Source organism: Ursus arctos, unplaced genomic scaffold, assembly GCF_023065955.2.
Source record: "Ursus arctos isolate Adak ecotype North America unplaced genomic scaffold, UrsArc2.0 scaffold_27, whole genome shotgun sequence".
Taxonomy (NCBI): Eukaryota; Metazoa; Chordata; class Mammalia; order Carnivora; family Ursidae; genus Ursus; species Ursus arctos.
The window spans coordinates 28,916,958-28,938,087 of NW_026622952.1; the positions used below are offsets into that span (position 1 = coordinate 28,916,958).

At 39.1% G+C, this 21,130-nt stretch overlaps 1 protein-coding gene across 1 annotated transcript in view; it reads right to left on the reverse strand.

The window, feature by feature from the left end:
- Window positions 1-17,335: 17,335 nt before the first annotated feature.
- Window positions 17,336-21,130, reverse strand: part of VEGFC (vascular endothelial growth factor C) — a 96,101-nt gene continuing 92,306 nt past the window's right edge. The window contains exons 6-7 of the mRNA XM_026508551.4: window positions 20,732-21,065; window positions 17,336-17,841 (exon numbers count right to left, since the gene is read on the reverse strand). Of these exons, the coding sequence (XP_026364336.3) occupies window positions 17,727-17,841; window positions 20,732-21,065 (449 nt within the window). The 3' untranslated portion in view covers window positions 17,336-17,726. The remainder of the gene's footprint in view (window positions 17,842-20,731; window positions 21,066-21,130) is intronic.

Genomic DNA, 21,130 nt, shown 5'->3' on the forward strand with positions numbered 1-21,130 from the left:
CAGAGCTGTCTTAGCACAGTCTTTGAGCAGACTCCACAAGAGTGTGACTGCTAGGAGGTGGAGACCATTGAGGGTCATCTTCAAGACTGCCTACAATGAATATTATAGAAGGAACACCTATAGAGCTGAAGGAAACTTGAATCTGAAATTTCAAAGCACTCACTCAGTTACTGGTTGGATAAGAAAACATGCACGTCTACTCTGCCCAAAAGACTTGAACGCCAAATATCAAGTGAAAACCAAATAAGCTACAAGGTTAAACTCACTTATTACTACAAAGAGAAAAACATGAAACTAGCCAGAGACTTATCTTTGCAGGAATGTAGACCAGAAGAGTGGGATCGTATCTACAGATGAGTAAGAAGAAAGGACCACAACTCCAAAGTTCTAGGTCACTAAGATAGCATATAACTAAATAAAATAGAAACATGAGTTTAGAATGTATATCATTCATTTATCCCATGAGAAAAACAATTGAGAAAATACATTAACCAATAACCCCCGAAGTATTATACAGAGTTCAAGATACAGGAAGATAAAGAAGAGAGGAAACAGAAACATGGTAACATGCAAGTCCATGAGAATACATAATACAAATGGCAAAGAAGGACTTCTGTAAGGGAAGCGTAGAGCACTCCAGATTTTGGTAACAGCCTCCAAATTTCTGTGGTTTTCTACAATAAAAACTTAGTCCTCGCTTGATGATGCTAATCCTCTTCACCTTGGGTGACTCTCCCAGATAGAGCTGACCTCTGTCAGGCCTCTCAGATTTCAAGCCACTTAAGTTCTGTGGCTCTACCATCTTAAGACAAGTGCTTTTGCATGATTTTTCAGGGAGAGGTAGAGAGAGGCTATAAGAAGTGCACAAAAGCTTTTTGCTGACCCAGCTTAGAAATGATCTGCATGACTTCTACTTACATTTCATTGGCTCAAACATGTTCCGTGACCTCAACAGAGTGCAGGGGAGCTGGGCAGTGAAATCCAGAAGATAAAGGGCAGCTACGAGTTGATGAGTATGAAGGCTAGCCACTCTACCGTTAAGTGATCTTAGCAAACGTGGGGTAAGAAACGGAGGTCAACTGCAATCACGGGGAAAGGCAGGGAAATGAGTAAGAGGTTAGAAATAAATTATTTTAAAGTTGTCATCTAAATGATAAGGGCAGGGGGATACTTTGTCTTTATTAAAGAAGGTAGTTTTTATCTTACCTTCATATAAACACATGCTTCTCTGTATGAGAAGAGGAAGCAAAGCCTAAGAACAAATGGAGAGCACGGTTGAAATGGATTTTGTCGATCGTACCAACACAAATAACAGAGGAAGTGACAATATAAAATTAATAACAGAGCAAGGCAGAAAAATGAAATCAATTATGTAGGACATTAAATGTGAGCAAATCAAAACTCTTACATTAGAAGAGAAAACCTATATGCTATTTTCAAGAAGTAAGCTTAAAACAAATGGGTTAAGAAATATTAAAAATAAAGAGGCAATTATAAACTCATAAAAGAGTGGAGATATTAATATCAAACAATGTAGTTCTTTAAAATTAAAAAGGCTGAACAGAATAAAGGGGATATTGTGTAAAACATTTCCATTCCAGTTTACTTAAAACACTTCCCTGTAATGGGCAGAAATACATTCTTCATAATGAAACAAGTAGCTGGAATCAGTCATTAACACTGTACATTCGCTGTGTTCTCAAATTGGTGCCAGATGCTTCTGTTCAGCTTGTGTTCGTCTTGCAAACACTCTCATCCCAGCGGTCTGATATTCTGGTGTGATGCCCCGTAACATGGTTAGATGACCTGGAGGATGATCTTTCCAATATAGAAATAGATGACCATGTATGACCAGTGTTTCAATTTACTCAGTGCCATACATAATGAAAAAATACCGACGTTCTTCATTTGTCAAGCGTCTGGCTCTTGAACAGCACTTCAAACTGACACGTCAGTCCCATGACAAAGGTCCTGTACATCAATGCGCAAGACATCTGAACGTCCCAGATCTGAATGGCATTCATCCTTGTTTCTCCAGTGGTTCACCTCTCTTGTACTCTCCATGGCTCGAGCTGAAATTCAATTGCAGCAATTATTTGCTAATCGAATCAGACTTTGTGTTACACACAATGGTTCTATGAGGCAAATGCATTGAAAACAGGAAACATTTAAATGAAACCCATTCCTTTAGTCTGAGGCAGCTGAGGGTTTTTTTTTTTCTTTTTTCTTTTTAGATATTATCTCAAAAGTTCACTTGTTGAGCTTACATGGAAAAAAAAACATTGCAGAGAATATGAAATTACATGGAAATGTCTGGTTTAATATAAACAGAATTGTGTGGCGCAGAAGCTCGTGAGGACACGGGGGACTGAAAGCTATTTTGTTATTGAAAGGCAGACTAGGTCAACAGGCTGCACATGGAAGAGCCACGTCTATCAAGCAGAGATGAGGACTGACAACCTGGGCGTAGCCTCGCAAGGCTTGACACAAGACGGAGAAGGTGCTGTCTGCAGTACTGAAAGTACACTTCATTTGCAAAACTCAGGAGCAGAAAATTAATCAGATTCTTTTGACGATAAAGAAAAAAATGGCAGACTGCATTTAATATTTCCAAGTGGAATAAATTAACCTTTGAATATTTTAGTCTGGGGACTAACACACACACACAAAATGAAATAATGGTTAGAGAGGTATTAAAAATGGTATCTAAAAGCAAACTCCACCCATTCAGACCACTTGAAGCAGATGGGACCTCGGAGGGGCGGATGTCTCAGAAGTTTTCTTAGAAGGTAAAAATCCAAAAAGAAGACAACAAGGTAAGAGCGAAAAAACAATTTGAGATCATTTCTGTTACAGTCCTTCCTTTCAGTTAGGACTATTGTTCATAACATTGTGTGAAGAAAAATACATGGAAAGCTGCCAGGAATAATGTTTTAAATTTACTCCATTACCCACAACTTATTTGACTTCTGTTTGGAAACTATAAATGGCATTGTAAACTGAAAGGCCATTTCTGGTTCAAAGAGGTTGGAGGCTACATTCCTGTTCCTTTATTATTTTTTTAAATCCCCAATAGCATAAGCTTCTAGCAGACATCATTCAGCTTTTAACCAGACACATTATTGTGAAGTTTTCTAGGGATGAGCTTAGAGCTGCCACTTAAAGGTTGAGGCAGAAGGTGTAAGATCAGGAAAGAGAAAAAAGACCAGGGAATTGTAAACATCTGGCTTGATGTTTTGTTTGTTCTTATGTACTTAGGGGCAGTCTTCTTGGAAGTGAAAGAGTGACTTTAAAAAGTCATAGTCCATAGTTTGAAGGCTTTTAATAACACATGTGTCTATTTTGGTTACCGAAGGAATTGCTTTTTTCAAGCTTATGCAATTATGTAATGCAAACTTCATTATCTCAGCATTGTAAGTTACAAGATGAAATGAATGGGTGCATATCTATTCAGTGTTTCCTACTGAAAGTAACCACCATATGTGGGAAAATTGATACGAAATATACGAAAACCGAATGCTTTGGAATGGCTCAGTCAAGGAGAGTCCATTTAAAAGAGTTGTCTAATTAGGTCTGTGTAAGCCAACTATCAATGTTTTAGGCTATTATGAAATGTACCAGAAGAATATTATTTTTTTGGATTGCTTTGCAAGTGACTTTAATTTCTCCATTAACTTTAATGAAATAAAAACTCTAAAACAAAACACTGCAGGTATTGTATATGCAAGAAAGCCAATAGCCAACTCCAAAGACAAGATCTTATTCCTATAACAAAAGCCTAGTGAACTAGTATACATGCATATATAAAATTTATATTTAAAGCATGATTATATTCTTAATAATCTTCACTTTAACTTCTTCGACTAACCAGTGACCCATTATGACTTCTAGTTATCTGTGGTAAGACTCTTCCACACCAAAAGATTTTAATCTTTAGACACAAATTATACCACAAGCAGAGTTTAAAGACCCTTATTATTTTAATGTCTTTAATTGTGGACAATGAGAATTAAATACCTCATACATTCCATACCTATTGCCAAAATCAACACCAAGGGACAAGTGTGATTTGACAAAGAATCTCAATTGAGGTTTTGTTACCATGTTCAGTCAGAGATGCCATTTTCCCCGCACCTAATTCTTTTTTTTTTTTTTTAAGATTTTATTTATTTGACAGAGATAGAGACAGCCAGCGAGAGAGAGGGAACACAAGCAGGGGGAGAGGGAGAGGAAGAAGCAGGCTCCCAGCAGAGGAGCCCGATGTGGGACTCGATCCCGGAACGCCGGGATCACGCCCTGAGCCGAAGGCAGACGCTCAACCGCTGTGCCGCCCAGGCGCCCCATCCCCGTACCTAATTCTACTCCCACCTAAACTGTTTTTGATTAACAGAGATTTAATATTTTTATCTGAAGACCAATAACCCAAAATGCCATTAAAAGGGGAAGAGTTCATCTTATATTTTTCTTCGTAGAAAGCGTGTTCACAAGGGCTCTTGAAGGGTTACCTGGTTGACGACTGACAAGGGCTGGTCAGTGCCCTGACAGTCTCTGAGCACCTTTCCCGCACAGAAAGGTGTAAAGCCTTTTCAGGTTGTAAGATGTGACTTCTTTGACTGTGTTCCCATAAACATCACAGACTCAAGAGGCAGAGGGACTTGGGGATAAAATGCCACCTGCCTGGTGAGCAGGGCATCCCTTACTTTTCTCAACTTTGTAACAAAATTCTAATGAAGACCCTCACCTTCCCCTCCCAAAAAAAAACACGCCCCCCCCCCCCTCCAAACTGCCCCATGATATGTAGTGTCTGGGAGGAATTCGTCCAAACTAGAGGTTTGAAATAGAGTTTTTAAAAAAGCTGATGATGGATCGGTCTTTTGCTTTCTGAAGTAAAGCAGTCAAGAGGACCTGAGTGAAATTGAAAGACCTAGTGTCATTCTCCCACTGTGTGATGGGTGTCTTGAGAGATCACTAAGGGCCAAGGCAGCTCTCCTCTCCTGCCTTGGTGCTAGTTTTGAGGTGGTGGGGCTAATACTCTCCTCTTCTTCCATCTTCATACATCATTTGGAGATTATAATTTCCAGAAAGTGCCAGTCAGGAGATTGTGGGGTGATGGTGTCTTAAGAGAGAATCCCTGTGACATCCAAGAACTAAGAAAAATGTTTAAAAGAAAATTGGGTGCTTGCTGTGCCTACCAAAACTTAAAAACAATTTAGGCTAAAATATCACAGCACTGATGAAAGAATCAAAAACAGATGGATTAACAAAAAAGCAGATGGCCTTGGAAGCAATCAACAGTTCATAAGAAAATAATGCATAATAACAAATACATAGAAAAAGAATGCTACACACAGAACTCACATGAAGAAATAATTATTTAAAAGTATTGGTAGGGCAACTGGCTAGATGATTTGGGTAAAAGTTAAATTAAACCATATCCTACTATTTCTGTTGGTTTAAAAAGTTGGATTTTGTAAATGCTATTCAGAAACCATTTAGTTGTTTTATAATGAGATTTTTTTTAAGGTGGAATAATTGATATTTTATGTTCTAGATTCTCCAACAAACCTAATTGTAAGTTTGTTTTTTCTCTGGATAATTCTATTTCCTTATGCTAGATAGTCTACTACTCTACAAATTTCATATTCTAGGAACAGAGCATGTCCAGTGTAATTCTCATTGGCCTTACTGTTTGAAGGAGCCTTTGAATGTGCTTACCAAATCAAGGTCATTGTTGTGGAAAAGGAAAAGAGGCATGAAAGACTTGTCCATAGACCATTTTCCCACATGGAGAAGAGACAGGTTCATATTCCAGCTTCAGTCTCATGGTGCCTTGTAGATGTTCCTCTGTGATTCATGACATCACTTTCTCCATCATTGACATAATTCTGAAATACCTTCTAATTACTGCAAAGGGAAGGAGGCTATGCATAAAGGACATGAAAAATAGCAAATAGAAAAAACGTTTGAGTCTATAAAATTAAAAAAAAAGTCTGTACATAGACTAAACTACAATACCAGGCTAAAAACAGATAAAAATATATGAACAAGTAGATAATCAAAATTAGATTAGTATGGTTGTTTAAAAAATTCATACAATTTGATAAGTCAAGTAACCCAATAAAAATCGACAAAGAATAGGATTTTCATGGAGAAATAATACATGAAGGCATTTTCTACCTCACTACTGATCAAAAGAATTACAGATTAAAATAAAGATACCTTTTCCACCCACAAATTAGCCAAGATTCTTTTAAAGATAATATTTGTTGGGTTGCAAGGAAACTTACAGCTCTTGCAAAATGCTAGTGGGAGAACCAAAGGCCACATCTTTCTGGAGGATAATGTTGGGACTATGTATCAAGATCCCTAGAAGATTAACACATTGGCCCATAGATTTTACAGATAGAAACTAGCTTAATTAGTTCCTTCTCTCTCTCTCAAAATAAATAAATCTTTTTCTTTTAAGATTTTATCTGTTTATTTGACAGAGAGACAGCGAGAGAGGGAACACAAGCAGGGGAATTGGGAGAAGGAGAGTCAGACTCCCTACCGAGCAAGGAGCCCGATGCGGGACTCAATCCCAGGACCCTGGGATCGTGACCTGAGCCAAAAGCAGACACTTAACAACTGAGCCACCCAGGCGCCCAATAAGTAAATCTTTAAAAAAATAAAGCAAGTAGAGACTAATTCTCAAAGGAAAGATCTTGTAGAATTGAACTAAGCAAATCAATCTTTCTGCGAAGGAGTAAACAAATATGGGGGAAAATGAAATGGGTTTTTATTTTATGATGTGCCGAATTCTAAAACCGTACACACACACAATGAGGTGTTGAATAAATGTTTGAGTGTCCTTTACATGCACAGTCTTCTGTTATGGCCTTTGTATACGCTGTTGCATTGAATCCACAGAGCCGCACTGATGCCAGTGTGGGCAAGGAACTGAGGCTTAGAGAAGTCATGTGGTCCCACAGCTTTTGAGGAGTGTTGGGATTCGAACTGTGCTCTTCCTACTACACTGAAGGAACCTCTGTCAGAAAAGCTGATTTTGAGCAATCTATATTTTGCATTTCATGTGGACAAAATGAGATATGTGAAAGTGCTTGGGATTAAGGAAGGCACGTGTTGTGATGAGCACCGGGTGTTACACGCAAACAATGAATCATGGAACACTACACCAAAAACTAAGGATGTACTGTACGATGACCAGCAAAACGTAATTTAAAAAATACAGTTTTAAAATACCGCTATTTCCTCTATGTAGATATTTTTCCAAAATAAGATGGCTTACAATTTTGGATAGATATCCAGCCACCTTAAAACTTTGAAATCTAGCCTGCAAGGTTTTTGTGATCGTCTAATCAAAATTCGTAGAGATGAGTGTTCTATTCCAAGACCAGCATGTGCAGAGGGAATCATTATAGAAGAGTGTTAGGTGATTACAGGAAAATAAAAGTATCACCTGAAAGTTAAATTTTGTTAATGATACTTAGGCTTTCTTGGGATTTGTAATATATGGAGGATGGTTTATATTTTTTATTGATATAGTAAGTCTTGTTTTACTTTTGCTTATTAGGATTTTTACATTATATGTGCACATCCTTTTTGGTCTGATGATTTTTATAGTTTTATTTTTAAATTATGACCCCCTCTTCCCCAAGCTCTCAGAAGTTGATATTTTAACCTTTGACCCTTTTCAACAAACTATGCTTTGAACCACATTGACTGAGCCTTCTGTTGTTCATCTTTTATAAAAGGTACTCTGTATTTCAGTAGATCTCTATAAATTTATTTTCTTTTGAAGAAGGAAAGAGTAAAAAAATTAAATTCAGATCTGCTAGAAATGGATGAGAATTCCCCTCATAGCTATTTCTGAGTTATGGTATTTTTTTTTTCCAACAGCTGTTTAATAGTTACGTCTAATCTTATAAGCAAGTTATATGTTCAGACTTAATGTGGCCTCCTTTGTTCAGTGTAAAGCGCAGAAACATTATACTTTGCTCAGTGACATTTTCCAGATCATGTTGCCTTTAACAAATGCAGTAAGAATTCTCTCATAGTTAGTGCTTGAAAAGTGCTGATTTAAATTGAATTTCTCGGGTTTATGAGTAAAGTGCATTTTCTTAACAATGAAGGAAATTCACACCAAAATGATAGAAGTTCTTAATCAAGTAGAAATTTGAATACCACATTTATTTCCAACCTAATGCCATTAATACTTAGATGCTTTTTAATTTTTTCACGTTTGTTTCCTCTTTCTGTATTTTTTATAAATTTTTAAAATTTAGTTAATAATGGTCCCTCGTTCTCAAAATATTTATCTTGATTTTTCACAGCCTCTAGACTCTGTGCGCCTCTTTACATATTAAAGGGGAAAGAGTTGGAATCGATATATTTGAAGTACCAAGTTTCATGACCTCATTTGACAAAAAGTATGATTGAATTCCAAAATGCATTACGACATTGTTTTATATAATCACAAGTGGTGACGAATTAAGGTTCTAAAATTTGATAGTTGGCTGAGTCCTGACATTTTCTCATTCTCCTCTCTTAGAACTTTGTTGCAATTTGTAAATGAGGCTGAATTTCTGAACACTTTAATTCTGATTAAAAAGGATCTGGCATTTGAAACTTCCAGAGATTATGGGAATTACTTATTGAGAGCTTATTGTGGATCAAGCACTATTCTAAACATGAACATATTTGACAGTTTTGCAGCCAGCAATCAAGGAATTAAAGAATTTCTCTTGGAAATCAACAACTGTGGCCTTGATTCTTGGTCCCAGTGCTGAATGGGGTCATGAGCTCGTATCTTCTGCTTGGAAAGCCATTTATAGATTGCCACAGTTACCTCTAGAGTTCCTTCTGCCAATTTAATAACTGGATTAGCAACATATGAAAGCAGCAGGCAGTTCCATATAAGCTCAGTACAACAGGAGGCATCTTTAGATATCAACTATCTTGGCAAATAAATTTAAGACCCATGTTGGGGGCAAAGTACATACAAGTATTTTACATACTTATACACACAAGTATAAATACAAGCATTTTATCAGTTTTACTTACAACTCAGCAGAGCTATTATTCAAAAACTCTCAGGTAAAAGTTCAAGTATAATTTGGATGTTCTTGAATTAGTTATTCTCTTGGAAGATCTTGTTTACTTTTCTTGCATACCAACATCCAACACTATTCAGGCACTTTGCCTTGAAGTAATTACTGTTTTGGTCTCAAAATGTTTGATTCATATTTGACTCTTTCTTGCCAATTAAAATTTGCACATAAAGAGGAATTACAGTGTAGTGAATTGTGTCCTCTCCAAATTCATATGTTGAAGTCCTAACTCCCAAATGTTCCTGCCTTTGAAGATAAAGCCTTTAGGGTGGTGATGAAGGGTAAAAGAGGTCATTAACAGTAGGGCTCTGGTCTGCTAAGGCTGGTATCCTTGTGAGAAGAGACAGCAGACATCTTGTTTCCCCCACATGTGCACATAGGAAAGAGTGTGCGAGGATAATGAGAAAGAGATAAGGTGGCGGTCTCCAAGCTAGGAAGAGAGGTTTCACAGGAAACTTCTAGAAACAGCATTGGTGGCACCTTGACTGGGACTCCCAGCCTCCAAAATGTGAGGAAATGAATTTCTGTTGTGTAAGCCACCCACATTGTGTGCTGTTACAGCAGTTGACCAGATGAAGACAGAGCAACGTGTGTTTCAAATGAGCTGAGTTCATACCAGGCTCTTGACAAAAAATTAGGCACGTCTAGGTAAGCCTTCTATTTGCAGATTCAAAGTCTTGGGTAAAGCTATTCTTCATAAGGGAAGAGATAATCAAGGCATATGAACTTGGTCCAAGAATAGTGGCTCATGGCTGAAGGAGAAGGGCTGATTATAAATCCAGCCTGAAAGATGTTCCAGCTCAGCTCATGCTGCACTGTGTTTGTGCTTCGGTCTAAGGCTATCAAATAATTTTTTTTAGCTGGGAGAAGGCTCGAGGGAGAGTGAGAGAGAATCTTAAGCAGTCTCCATGCCCAGCACAGAGCCAAAGTGGGGCTTGATCTCAAAACCCTGAGATCATGACCTGAGCCGAAATCAAGAGTCGGACACTTAACTGAATGAGCCACCCGGGCGCCCTTCAAATAAGTAAATTTAAAAGTTTTTTGAATTAAAATCTTTCCCCTAAGTCTTGTTCTAAGCATTATTTTGGCTGGGACATTTTGCATAGGGGTTAAGCACTTTTTTCCTCTCCTGATGAGAGCATGGCGACTTGCTTGGTGTTCTGAGCACTCTTGCTCCGCGATCCAGGAGGGGGGGCTTTCATGCTGCAGTGTTTGGCACGACTTCAGCCACAGCTGCACCTGTGGGAGATGACGGCTTTGGCAGAGAACGGGAGGTTGTTAAAGTAATTCAATAAGGCAAATCTCAGGTTTTAGAGCAGCAATTTGAAAACAGAATTTGTGAAGGACCTTTTAGAAAATGAAATCTTTCCCCTTCGATATCTTGATGTAAAACAGACAAAAGCCGGGCTGCTCTGGCCGAGCGAGGCGTGGAGGTCTGGTGCCCAGGCGCGGACTGAGGGGAACACACGCGGATCGTCCCTGCGGAAGTGGGAAGAATGTCATGCTAATAATCGCTTGCCCGGGGTTTTCGTGTGGACTCTGCCATTCCGCTGCGTGTCTCCAGAGGAAACTTCCACAGTTCAGGACTGGAGGCACTTTAACTGTAAAACCGAGAGGTCGGCGTCTATAATTGCTAAAAACCTCTTCTAGGTCTAACTCAAATTCTGGAATTACATTAGGTGCAGCAAAGACTCTGGTTTGTTCCAGAGAACTCTGCACCCTCCAGGATCTCTTCAGCCTGGTAGGGCATGTGTGCTCCCACACCGTCTGTGTTAGACTTTTCTCGTGCGTGTCTTAGCACGTGAACTGTGACGGGGACAACGGAGCTTGTCAGTGTCTCACCCACAGGGCAAACCAGTTGTGGAACTTGTTCTTTAAAAAGAAATCACAACGAAATTCTCAAGGGATCTGAAATCCAGGCAAAAACGTCTGCTTTAAATCCAGAGATGAGGAAATTCTTTGTTTCCCCAAGACCTCGTCAAAAGTATCTCCCCATTATGTGGCTGATGTGACATCAGGGTGCCACATGCACAAGCAAAATGCGTGTTATCTCTTGCCACATATCTTGTGGGGTTTTACGTCAGACTTCTACTAGTGAAATTTTCAAATAACCATTGTGGCGTTCATCACATTTACTCTGTAGATACCATAAGCCAATTCAAGAACTCTTCAGCAGATAATGCAATTTCCTACGCATTTCAGGAATCGACCCCACCTTCCCTATCACTGTCCCAACAGGTCATGAGACCTCTTCTTTTTTTTTTTTTTTTTTTCCTTAAAATTCTAGTGTGCCTGCTTTTTGTCTCCTCTTTCCCCTTCTGATCGTTTCTCATTTTTCATTTTTTATGTTATTTTCAGTTACCCAACATATAGTACATCATTAGTTTTTGACGTAGTGCTTAATGATTCATTAGTTGCATATAACACCCAGTGCTCATCACGACACGTGCCCTCCTTAATACCCATCACTCTGCTACCGCATCCCCGCACCCCCTTCTGCTCTGTAACCCTCAGTTTGTTTCCCGGAGTCCAGACTCTCATGGTTTGTCTCCCTCTCTGATTTCTTCTCATTCAGCTTTTCCTTTCTGTTTTCACTTTTCCTTCATTTCCTTCCTCCCTTCCTTGTCCTCCCTCTTGTTAGCAATTCCAAATGCTAGTCTGTGGTCCTTTATTTACTGTGTATCGACAAGGAGCATAAGCTTCAAAAATAACTATTTTAAGATAGTGTCTTTTACTTTTGGTATCTGTCTGTCCAACTCTTGGGATAGAATCAAAGGAAGCTGGGATGTTCGATCTGACGGACTCACACCCTGTCTGATCGCTGTGTGTTTTCTCCTGCCTGTGAGAGTTCACAGAGCGGCAACTGCCAAATAAGTATGTAGTACAAACTTCAGGATGAGACTAAGGAGAGCAATTGTCAGGGGTTACAGGCCATTGTTTAAGATGAGTAGGAGATAAAGGGAACAAAGTAGTGCATTGAAAAAAAATCTGTCCCAGAAAGGAGATAGGAAATGTAAAGAATGGGACATATTAGAAGACACGTTTGTCACACACACAGCAGGAAGGACTCTGAATCTTGATGGCAAGAAATCTCCATATGACACTAGTACTGAAGAAAAGTTTGTTTTTAACCTGAACATGTGAGCGACATAGTCTTATTTGGGGAGGTGTGATGATAATCTCAAATTTCTACTGAATTCAAATAGATAAATTTGAATATAAGGAAGATTAATTTTTTATTAAAGATTTTATTTATTTTAGAGAAAGAAAGCGACAGCGAGAGCAGGGCGGAGGGGCAGAGGGAGAGGGAGAAACAGGCTCCCCACTGAGCAGGGAGCCCAGTGCAGAGCTCCATCCCAGGACCCTGAGAACATGACCTGAGCCGAAGGCAGACGCTTAACCCACTGAGCCACCCCGGCGCCCCAGAGAGATTAATTTTTAAAAAGACAAAGAATATGCGTAGCTGCCTTAAAATGAGAAAAAAAATCCATGGCTCTAACAGCACACTACAAATATTGTCATATAAAGTAGTGTTGAATATACAGGAAACGTTTTTTTCTTTTAAAAGTATCTATAAATCTGGAGTGTGTGTGTGGATGGCTCAGTCGGTTAAGTGTCTGTCTTCAGCTCGGGTCACGATCCCAGGGGTTTGGGATTGAGCCCGGCCTCACGTGTCAGGCTCCCTGCTCAGCGAGGAGTCGGCTTCTCCCTCTGCCCCACTCCCCCATGCTCTCTCTCACGCGCACGCATGCACACGCATGCTCTCTTTAATAAATACATAAAATCTTTTTTAAAAAAGTATAAATCTTATCTGTAAAATTACTTCAAATTCTTATCTAGTGAGTCATTATTTGGTGGATTTCAAAGAAGTTCCGGATGGTGCTTCACGGTTGTATGTACGAAATCAAAGCAGTTGTTGCTGTCTGACTGTGTGGACAGTCATGTCTCATTGAGCCTGATATATAATCGGCCCTGGTGGGGGAGCCCATGAGCAGCATCTGGGCATTTTGAGCTGTGTACTTGTAGGCACTGCAGACGCCAGGTGCCGGTGGAGCAGGCGCCATACCTAATCAGATCTGATCACCGGAATTCCAGATGGCAGTGACACTGGGGTCAACCTCTCCTGCGGTGGCTCTGCCTGGATGAAGCAGGGTGCTTGTGCCTCTGATTGAGGTTCGAGACCAGTGAACGCGAGTCTTAAGTTTTGCTTTCTGGTGGAAAGTTGCTCGGTTTTGTTTTTTCAAGATAACACAATGGAGACTTTCCAAAGTCTCCATGTGTGACCACCTTTGATAGGAAGAAATCAGGAAGCATGATGCTTTGAGCTATCTAAATTACTTAGAATTTAAGAAGTAGAGTAAGAATTAGAATTATGGTTTGAGGGAGACAGGATTTTTCATGTATAATTTCATACATGAAACATTAAAAAAAACATTTCCTCTTAAAGGGGGGTGGTCACTAATTTCAAGAATAGATCTTTCTAAACATTTAAAAAAGATTTTTAAAAACATTTTTAAAAAAGTTCCTCTTAATGGAGTCACTAATCTCAAGAATGGGGCTTCTCTGAAGTTCTTAGAAATGTTCTACGTGTGTGGTTTTTGCCTCCCTCTGTATATAGTTCACTATAAACTTTTTTTTTTAAGATTTTATTTATTTATTTGACAGAGAGAGAGACAGCCAGCGAGAGAGGGAACACAGCAAGGGGAGTGGGAGAGGAAGAAGCAGGCTCCCAGCGGAGCAGGGAGCCTGATGCGGGGCTCGATCCCAGGACCCTGGGATGACGCCCTGAGCTGAAGGCAGGCGCTTAACAACTGAGCCACCCAGGCGCCCCTAGTTCACTCTAAACTTTGCAACTTCAGAGGTGGGACTTCATACACAATTTTAATTCAGTTCCCTCCTTCCATAGAGTAAGAAGTTGAGACTCAGATGGTTTTGGTGATTGGCTTAGGGGCATACCAGCAAAGTCATGATTAAAAACCTGGCACACTATTCCCAACGCAGTGCTCCTTCTGTTACAGCATGCTTTTTAGAGCAACGAGTTGTGAACTATGGCACAGAGGAAAAAAGCACGTGAAAACTAGGTTTAAAAATTATTTTCAAACCATCAGACCCCATTTGCACTTCCACAAGTTACCAGATAATTATTCCCCACTTAAAAAATATCCTTAATATATACTAAAACTTCAAACGTGAACAAAAAAGTTGGAATTACTTTATGAAACATGTCACTGAATTCCTTAAATTGTTCTCTGGATGCACTCTCTGCCTTTTTAGGATACACTATTGGATTTATGCAGAACTTTCTAGAATTCGACTCTATAAAAATCAGACCTGTTCATTCTCTTCCTCTGTAGCAGAGTGAAATAACTTTTTTTTTTTTTAAATATCCTTTTCATTTGAGTTCAAAAGGTAAAGTCCCTAAAAAGGCATCCTTTGAAAAGTCTGCCAGACAAAGCTCAGATCTGGGGGGGGCAGTGTTGTAATGAAGGTGAGGTGAGGGCAAGAGACCCTTGCTCAGCTCTCTGCCCAGCACCAACTCAGTTGGTGAATGTGCGAAGTCACCCGAGTAAGGACTTTCGTGGGCTTTGTCAACGTGCTAACGAAGGCTGTGTATGAGCTCTCTGACCTGCTGTGTCTGCTTCTTCTCTCCCACTGTGAGTGGAGCAGGGACCCAGGAAACAGGTGAGAGGAAGCGTGTGACACTTTCTCCTTGTCTTAGAGAAGTGTGTTCTAGGCAGGTCAGTAAATGCTGCTTACGGACACCACTGAGACTTCTGGGAGGAGTTGTATGAGGACAAAGGTTATTTTTTAGAAAGTCTAATCATGGAATCTATTTCACTCAAGCAGTTAGCAAATTAAAACCCCCTTCCAAAACAAAACAAAACAAAACAAAATCCGGAAGCTAAATGTTATACAACTGCTTTTTTTTTTTTTTTTAAGATTTTTTATTTGTAAGTAATCTCTATAGCCAACCTAGGGCTCAGACTTACAACCCCAAGATCAAGTCACATGCTCTACCAACTGAGCCAGCCAGGGGACCCTTCCCATTAGCCTTTTAAACTGAATGGACAGTATTTGGTTTCTAGACCTAAAATTCTGTGTATAAACTTTTAAGATTTCCATATATGTATTAACTGTTTCTGTAAGCGTCCAGTGTTTTCTCATCTTTATCCTTGAGATTTGGCTGGGTTGGTATCTCGAGACTCATGGAGAGTTTACATTCTCACTGTATTTTTTTTTTTTTTTTTAGCTATTTGCTGAATCGTGCTTGCTAACATTCTAAATAATTATTTAGCCTTATCTGTAGTCTAAACTGGCACCACAAAATCTCAATTATTATAATTTAGTGAAGAGAGATTTTTTTTTATGGTCAACATAAAATCGTTTGCAAGTATGTCTGGCAGTGTATTGTTTTTGTTCATGTTACTTTTGATTTTGGCCAAAATTATTGTATCTCCAGGGACAAATTAAGTGCTATTTTTCTGGCATGCTTCATGCTTTAATTTTTGGTCTAGTGATTTTTTTGGCTTACCCATATATTCTGAGAAACTAATTGTCAACACATACTTTAGATTTTTTAAAGCTGATAGTAGTCATTGTATCAGGTTCTCATATTCATTACATGGCCTCAGGGGACCGATTTGAAACTTAGAATACATTCCCCCCCCCTAAATTTGCTAAAAAATCAATATATTCCAAAAGTATCAAAACTAAAAATGATTAACCAGATTGCTATAACAGATTACATAATGTTTGCTTGTTTACATTCTTGGCTCAAATGTGATGCAAAATGATTGCATCTCAGCTGAATTTCATAGGTGGTGACCAGTTTATGCCCTCGGGACTACGCCTCCCGCTCAGGTGGAAAAATGTTATTTATTTTGATTCCACTTTTCCTTTGGTAATCATCCCTGAGTTAGTTCTTATGGAGAAATATTGATAAAACTATAGCTTTGGTCAAATTTAGTTATCTTTTTCTTTTGTATTGTTACGATTGTTATTATCATTTTCTGCTGTTCTTGTATTTGCAAATGACCTAGACCGTGGCTTAAACATAGGATGTACAATGCATACCTTTTCTGCCTAAAGGCTTCAGCCATTCTCACTAAAAAATAGGAAGATGGTCCATTCATGTATAGTAAGAGAATTTCTGAAGATCATTTTTTCTCAATACGTGAAAAACATGACTTTATAAACTTGAAGTTTAAGTTATGCAGAGCACATAACTGGACTTCTCTAAACATTACACATGACATTTTAAAAGTCAATACTGAAAACACTCAGGGCATGTTTAAGGCATCAGTCTTTTTAAATATTTTTAAAGAAAACTATTTTACGGCAAGAGACAGATACTAGTACTTTGAGTAGTCGCCTATACCATGTAAACTGTTTTGGTGAATTTGCAAGCTTTAGGAAGCTTATCTTTATACAGGTCTCTAGAATTTTCTTCTCCTTTCAGGACTTCCCGTTTTTCTGTATTGCTGTCGCTGTGTCTTTGTATGTCTTGCTAGTAGTCATGTATTATTCCTTGCTAGCAGCTGTATTGTACCAGCACATAACCCTCTGTCAATAAGCAAACCACTCATATGGTCGTATTTATGAAGGCAAAATATTTGTTCTCAGAGGAAAGTATTTTAGCGTGATGCCCTTTTAAACATGAAACAAACATTTCAATTGTGTTACTGAAATGTTTCCTTTTTAACACGTAAGAGCAATGAAACATGATTTCCAGTTTATTTTATACGTGCCGGATGGGAGCCTTTCAGCTCACAGAAAGTATTTTAGCTGGTCGGAAGGAGTTAAATACCTGGGAAAGATTCCTTTTGAATAACACATTTTAAAACCATTTTAATACAGACTGAGGGATATTAAATCAAGTGAAGAGTCTGAATGATCCCAGGGCACGGAATAACTTCCATCACGTGGACATGCTAAGCAGCTGAACTTATAAGCTATGTTCCCTACTGACTCCCTTGGTTATAAATTCAGAAGTGTCATGTGCTAAAACATTCATAATCATTAAATCTATTAAGAGATGAATTTCAATAAAACATAATAGCAACTGTTGTCCCTCCGGAATGTTCTCTTCTAGGTTCACCCTTTTTCATAATAGTCAAAATCTGACATCTGGTTGGAGGAAAGGAGGAAGGACAGGAGGAGATGAATGTTTTCACATCATCGGGTTTTGCTTATAGTGGAAGATAGTAATGGACTGAACTTACCAGTTTATAATACAATTTTCATTTTATTTTAAACATATTTTGCATGATATAAAAATATTGATCACAGTGAGCTTTACCAATTGTTATTGCTATAAAAATGAATGCAGAAACAATATTTTTAGTGGAAATAAATTATATAGTCATTATTTTTTCTTTAATCACAAGAGAAAAACCTCAGCTGTCTGGTCATCGGCAGAAAAACCAGTCATTAAAAGAGGTCTTTTGCAGACGAGCTCCAGTCCATTTCTGTAAAGTTATCCACACAGGTCAGCAAACGCTGACTTCTGTCTTTGTCTCCATGGTCCCACAAAGGTCTCTCTGTTCACAGACAGTTCCAATGTGGCAACACAGTTTTCCAAGATAGAAAACTGACAAACTGGAAAATAGTACAGTCTTAGTTCATATGTGGTCTTTTCCAGTATGAAGGGACACAGCGACATACTTCTTCACTGAATATAAGTCCTTGGTCACAATGCTTTGGTCGATTTGTACATGGTCTTCTGTAACAACTAGGACAACAAAGAGGAACACATTTTTGTTAAAAGCCAAAGCAATGAATTCATTATGCTACAAACACAGTTGTTTTTCTAAATTTAAAACGAGAACAAAGTTACTCATTTTATCATAAAATTATTCTTAGGTTTGTGTCTTATTGAAGTTTGTGCTGAGAATTACAAAATGTAGGAGGAATGGAAAAACCTAAAAGCAGTCTTGCTGATAGAACAGCTGGGAGAGTCAGATGATGTGAGCGTTGATTCTTTTGAAGTGCTCTCTGCTTCGTGGATGAAAGGAACATAAAACAAACAGTGAAAGTAAGGTCTGCCAATATGGTGTGAGCATAGAAGCATGGCAGGGTTCACAAGAGTATGGGACTTGTACGGAACCAGACTTGGAAGTGATTAAGTGCAGCCATGTTGGCAGGACTGTGGTCCTCAGTGGGGAGCCCCACCCTCACGCCATCTCTCTGCTGGGCAGGCAGCTGGCTGAGCCATGGTGGCCCCCTCTTCCTCTTCAACTGGGCTCCAGGTGAGAAGAAGGTGTCTGGGGGGAAGGTGGAGAGGGACAGTGCTTGCTATGGGCACCCCTCTCTTCCTACCCTAGACTTCCAGTTTCCAGCAGGGGTGAAAGGACAGATGATCAAACAGCCCTGTTGCTCCAGCAAACGGGAGCTACCTTGGAGGAAGCTGTGGGAGTGTGAGAATGTCCAGTGCGAGAAAAGGCTGGGTGTCCAGCAAGTAACGCAAAATGACCTGCCAGGGAAATCAAAAGCACTCTACAGAGAAACCGCAAATGTGAGTCTGAAGTTTCATTTCTTGTGCTCTGGTAGCAAAGAAAGCGTTATCTAGTTAAAATGTAATTTTTTTTTTACTTCTAATACAAATGCATTATCATAAGACTTCTGATATTCCTTTACTAAGAAGATGCAATTCTCAATAATCAATGACAGTTGCTGATTTAAGGGAGTGCACAAAAAAAATATATACTCTACCCCCCATATACACTTTTGGAATAAATACTAAGAGAAAATGAATATACATATTTTCAGAATATTAAATTATCTTTTTTTGCTTCAATATATATGCAAACCTGGAAGTATATCCTTAGAAAAATGAACACAGGAAGAGTTGTAGTAAATAGAAAGTCTTCATGAAGCAACGTATACTACTAGGAGAAATACAAAGAAATCTTTTTTCTTAAGTTAATATAAGAATTCTGTAGAAAAATATGATGGCCGGTTAGTCTCATGTAAAGCTAAAATCAGGCTTTTCAAATACACTAGGTTCACTCAGAAGGGATCAATATACAAAATGGTTTAATAATCTTCAATAAGATTTAGTATCTATACAGTATTCTGAATTTTTAAGATATCCTCTGGTAGTTAGAGTAGGGATATGCAAGTAAAATCGGAATATGGTTACTGCCCAAAATATTCTAAAAAGGAAACAAAATGATTCCTATAAGGTACTCTAAAGTATAATGGAAGAAAAAAAAATGTCATCCATGAGATATCTAGATTCACTCAAGTTCCCTTATGTAGCAGCTAAAATGTTAGTGTGGATGGGTCATCAGAAATAGAAATTAAAATGGGAGCACAGAACTCGTGAGGATTAAAAAGATGGACATTTTACTTGCTGGGGAAAGGTAACGAACATTAATGCGGATATGAAATTGTAACTAAATGAAATTTAAGCCTTAAGTCATATGAGTGACCATCTGTTGCACGGGCATTATCGCCATCTCTAAAGACTGGATTGGAAGACGAGAACCCAGTGGAGGTGATGAAGCACAGATGGTCTGAAAACTGAAGGGGCAGCCAGGGAAGGAAAAGCTTATGTCGGCCAGGGCGAAGAGGGGAGCTTCAAGAAAACGTACAGAAAAGACAGGTTACACGAAGACCACCTCGTCCACTGGATTTGGCCGTGGAGTCTACTGAGACCTTGAATAGCACTTTAACATGGCGCTCTAGGGCCTATCCCGGTTACAGTTGGTTGAGTAAATGAGAGATGAAAGAGGTGAACACAAATTCTAAATGCCTGGGTCTGGGAGCAAATTCGAAGAGGACAGAGCTTCATTGCTAACGTGTGCCCAGCATCACGGTTAAGATACTAATAAAACAGAAGTTTGGGAACACCCATAAATTGAGGGGAAAGAAAAGCAGTCGAAGACCTCAAACGTATGGGGAGAGAGAAGGCCTGTCTGGTGGAGCTGTGTTGAAGGAAATGCCAAAAGCACACAGCTGGCTAAAACAGACCACCTTACCATCAGATTAAAGAGGAAGCAGTTCAGGGATTAACACTGGAAGTGTTTGAGTCCAGTAGTCTCATTTTGTTCTTCTTGGTGAAGAAGGGGGCAGAATCAACATTCAAGGAATGCATCTTGAGTAATCTTTAACAATGTAATTTATTTCTCTAATTCCACCAAATACTTAAATATTTTTCTAGATACAATTCTACACTTAGTGGCACTATCCTATCCTTTGTAAATTTTGCACACAATTTTCTGCACTTGGAAGAGTTGTCCTACATTATGATGGCACCGTAATTTTTGATGGGGGCAGGTATGCAATGTTTAGATGTTCTGGAAATCCTCCTCAAGTGACTGTCCTGTGCATTTGCCTCCCAGCCCATGTTGAGGGATGACTGCCTCAGACTCAGCCTCTGGGACGAGTAGTAGGAGTGCAGATCCAGGAGAGCGTGGATCTGGTTTTGGTTCCCAGGGCTCCTGTCTTGCTTTTTTTCAGGAGCAAACGCAGTCTCAAGGAAACTCAGGCATTGGTTAGAAAATAACAGAATTCATCTTCCAGAACTTGCTGGTCTCATTCTAAAAAGCAACTGCCATTTTGGTTGAGGAAACTATCCCCAGTAAGAGAAATGAATACGCTTTACAAAGATTTCTTACCTGCATGTTTGATGTTGAAATTTCTTTCCTTTTAAGAGGCATTTCTGTGAATTTTCTGTACATTCACAGGCACATTTTCCAGGGTTTAGGGGTTGATTCCTTGGGCAGGTTCTTTTACATACGCACTGGCATGTGTTTTCATCAAATTCTCTGTTGGCCCCACATGAGTTGGGTAAAAGTTTGTTTTTGCAGACACACTGGCATGAGTTTCTGTCTAGTTCTTTGTGGGGTCCACAGCTGGAAGGCCTGAGCCCCCCTTTGCAGACGCACTGACACGTTTCTTCATCGAGCTCCTTGTTGGGTCCACAGATGTCATGGAATCCATCTGTAGAGTCTAGACAAACACAGTCAGACATCTTTACTATACCTTACTTAGTTCTGGGTGTGGTGTGAAACAAA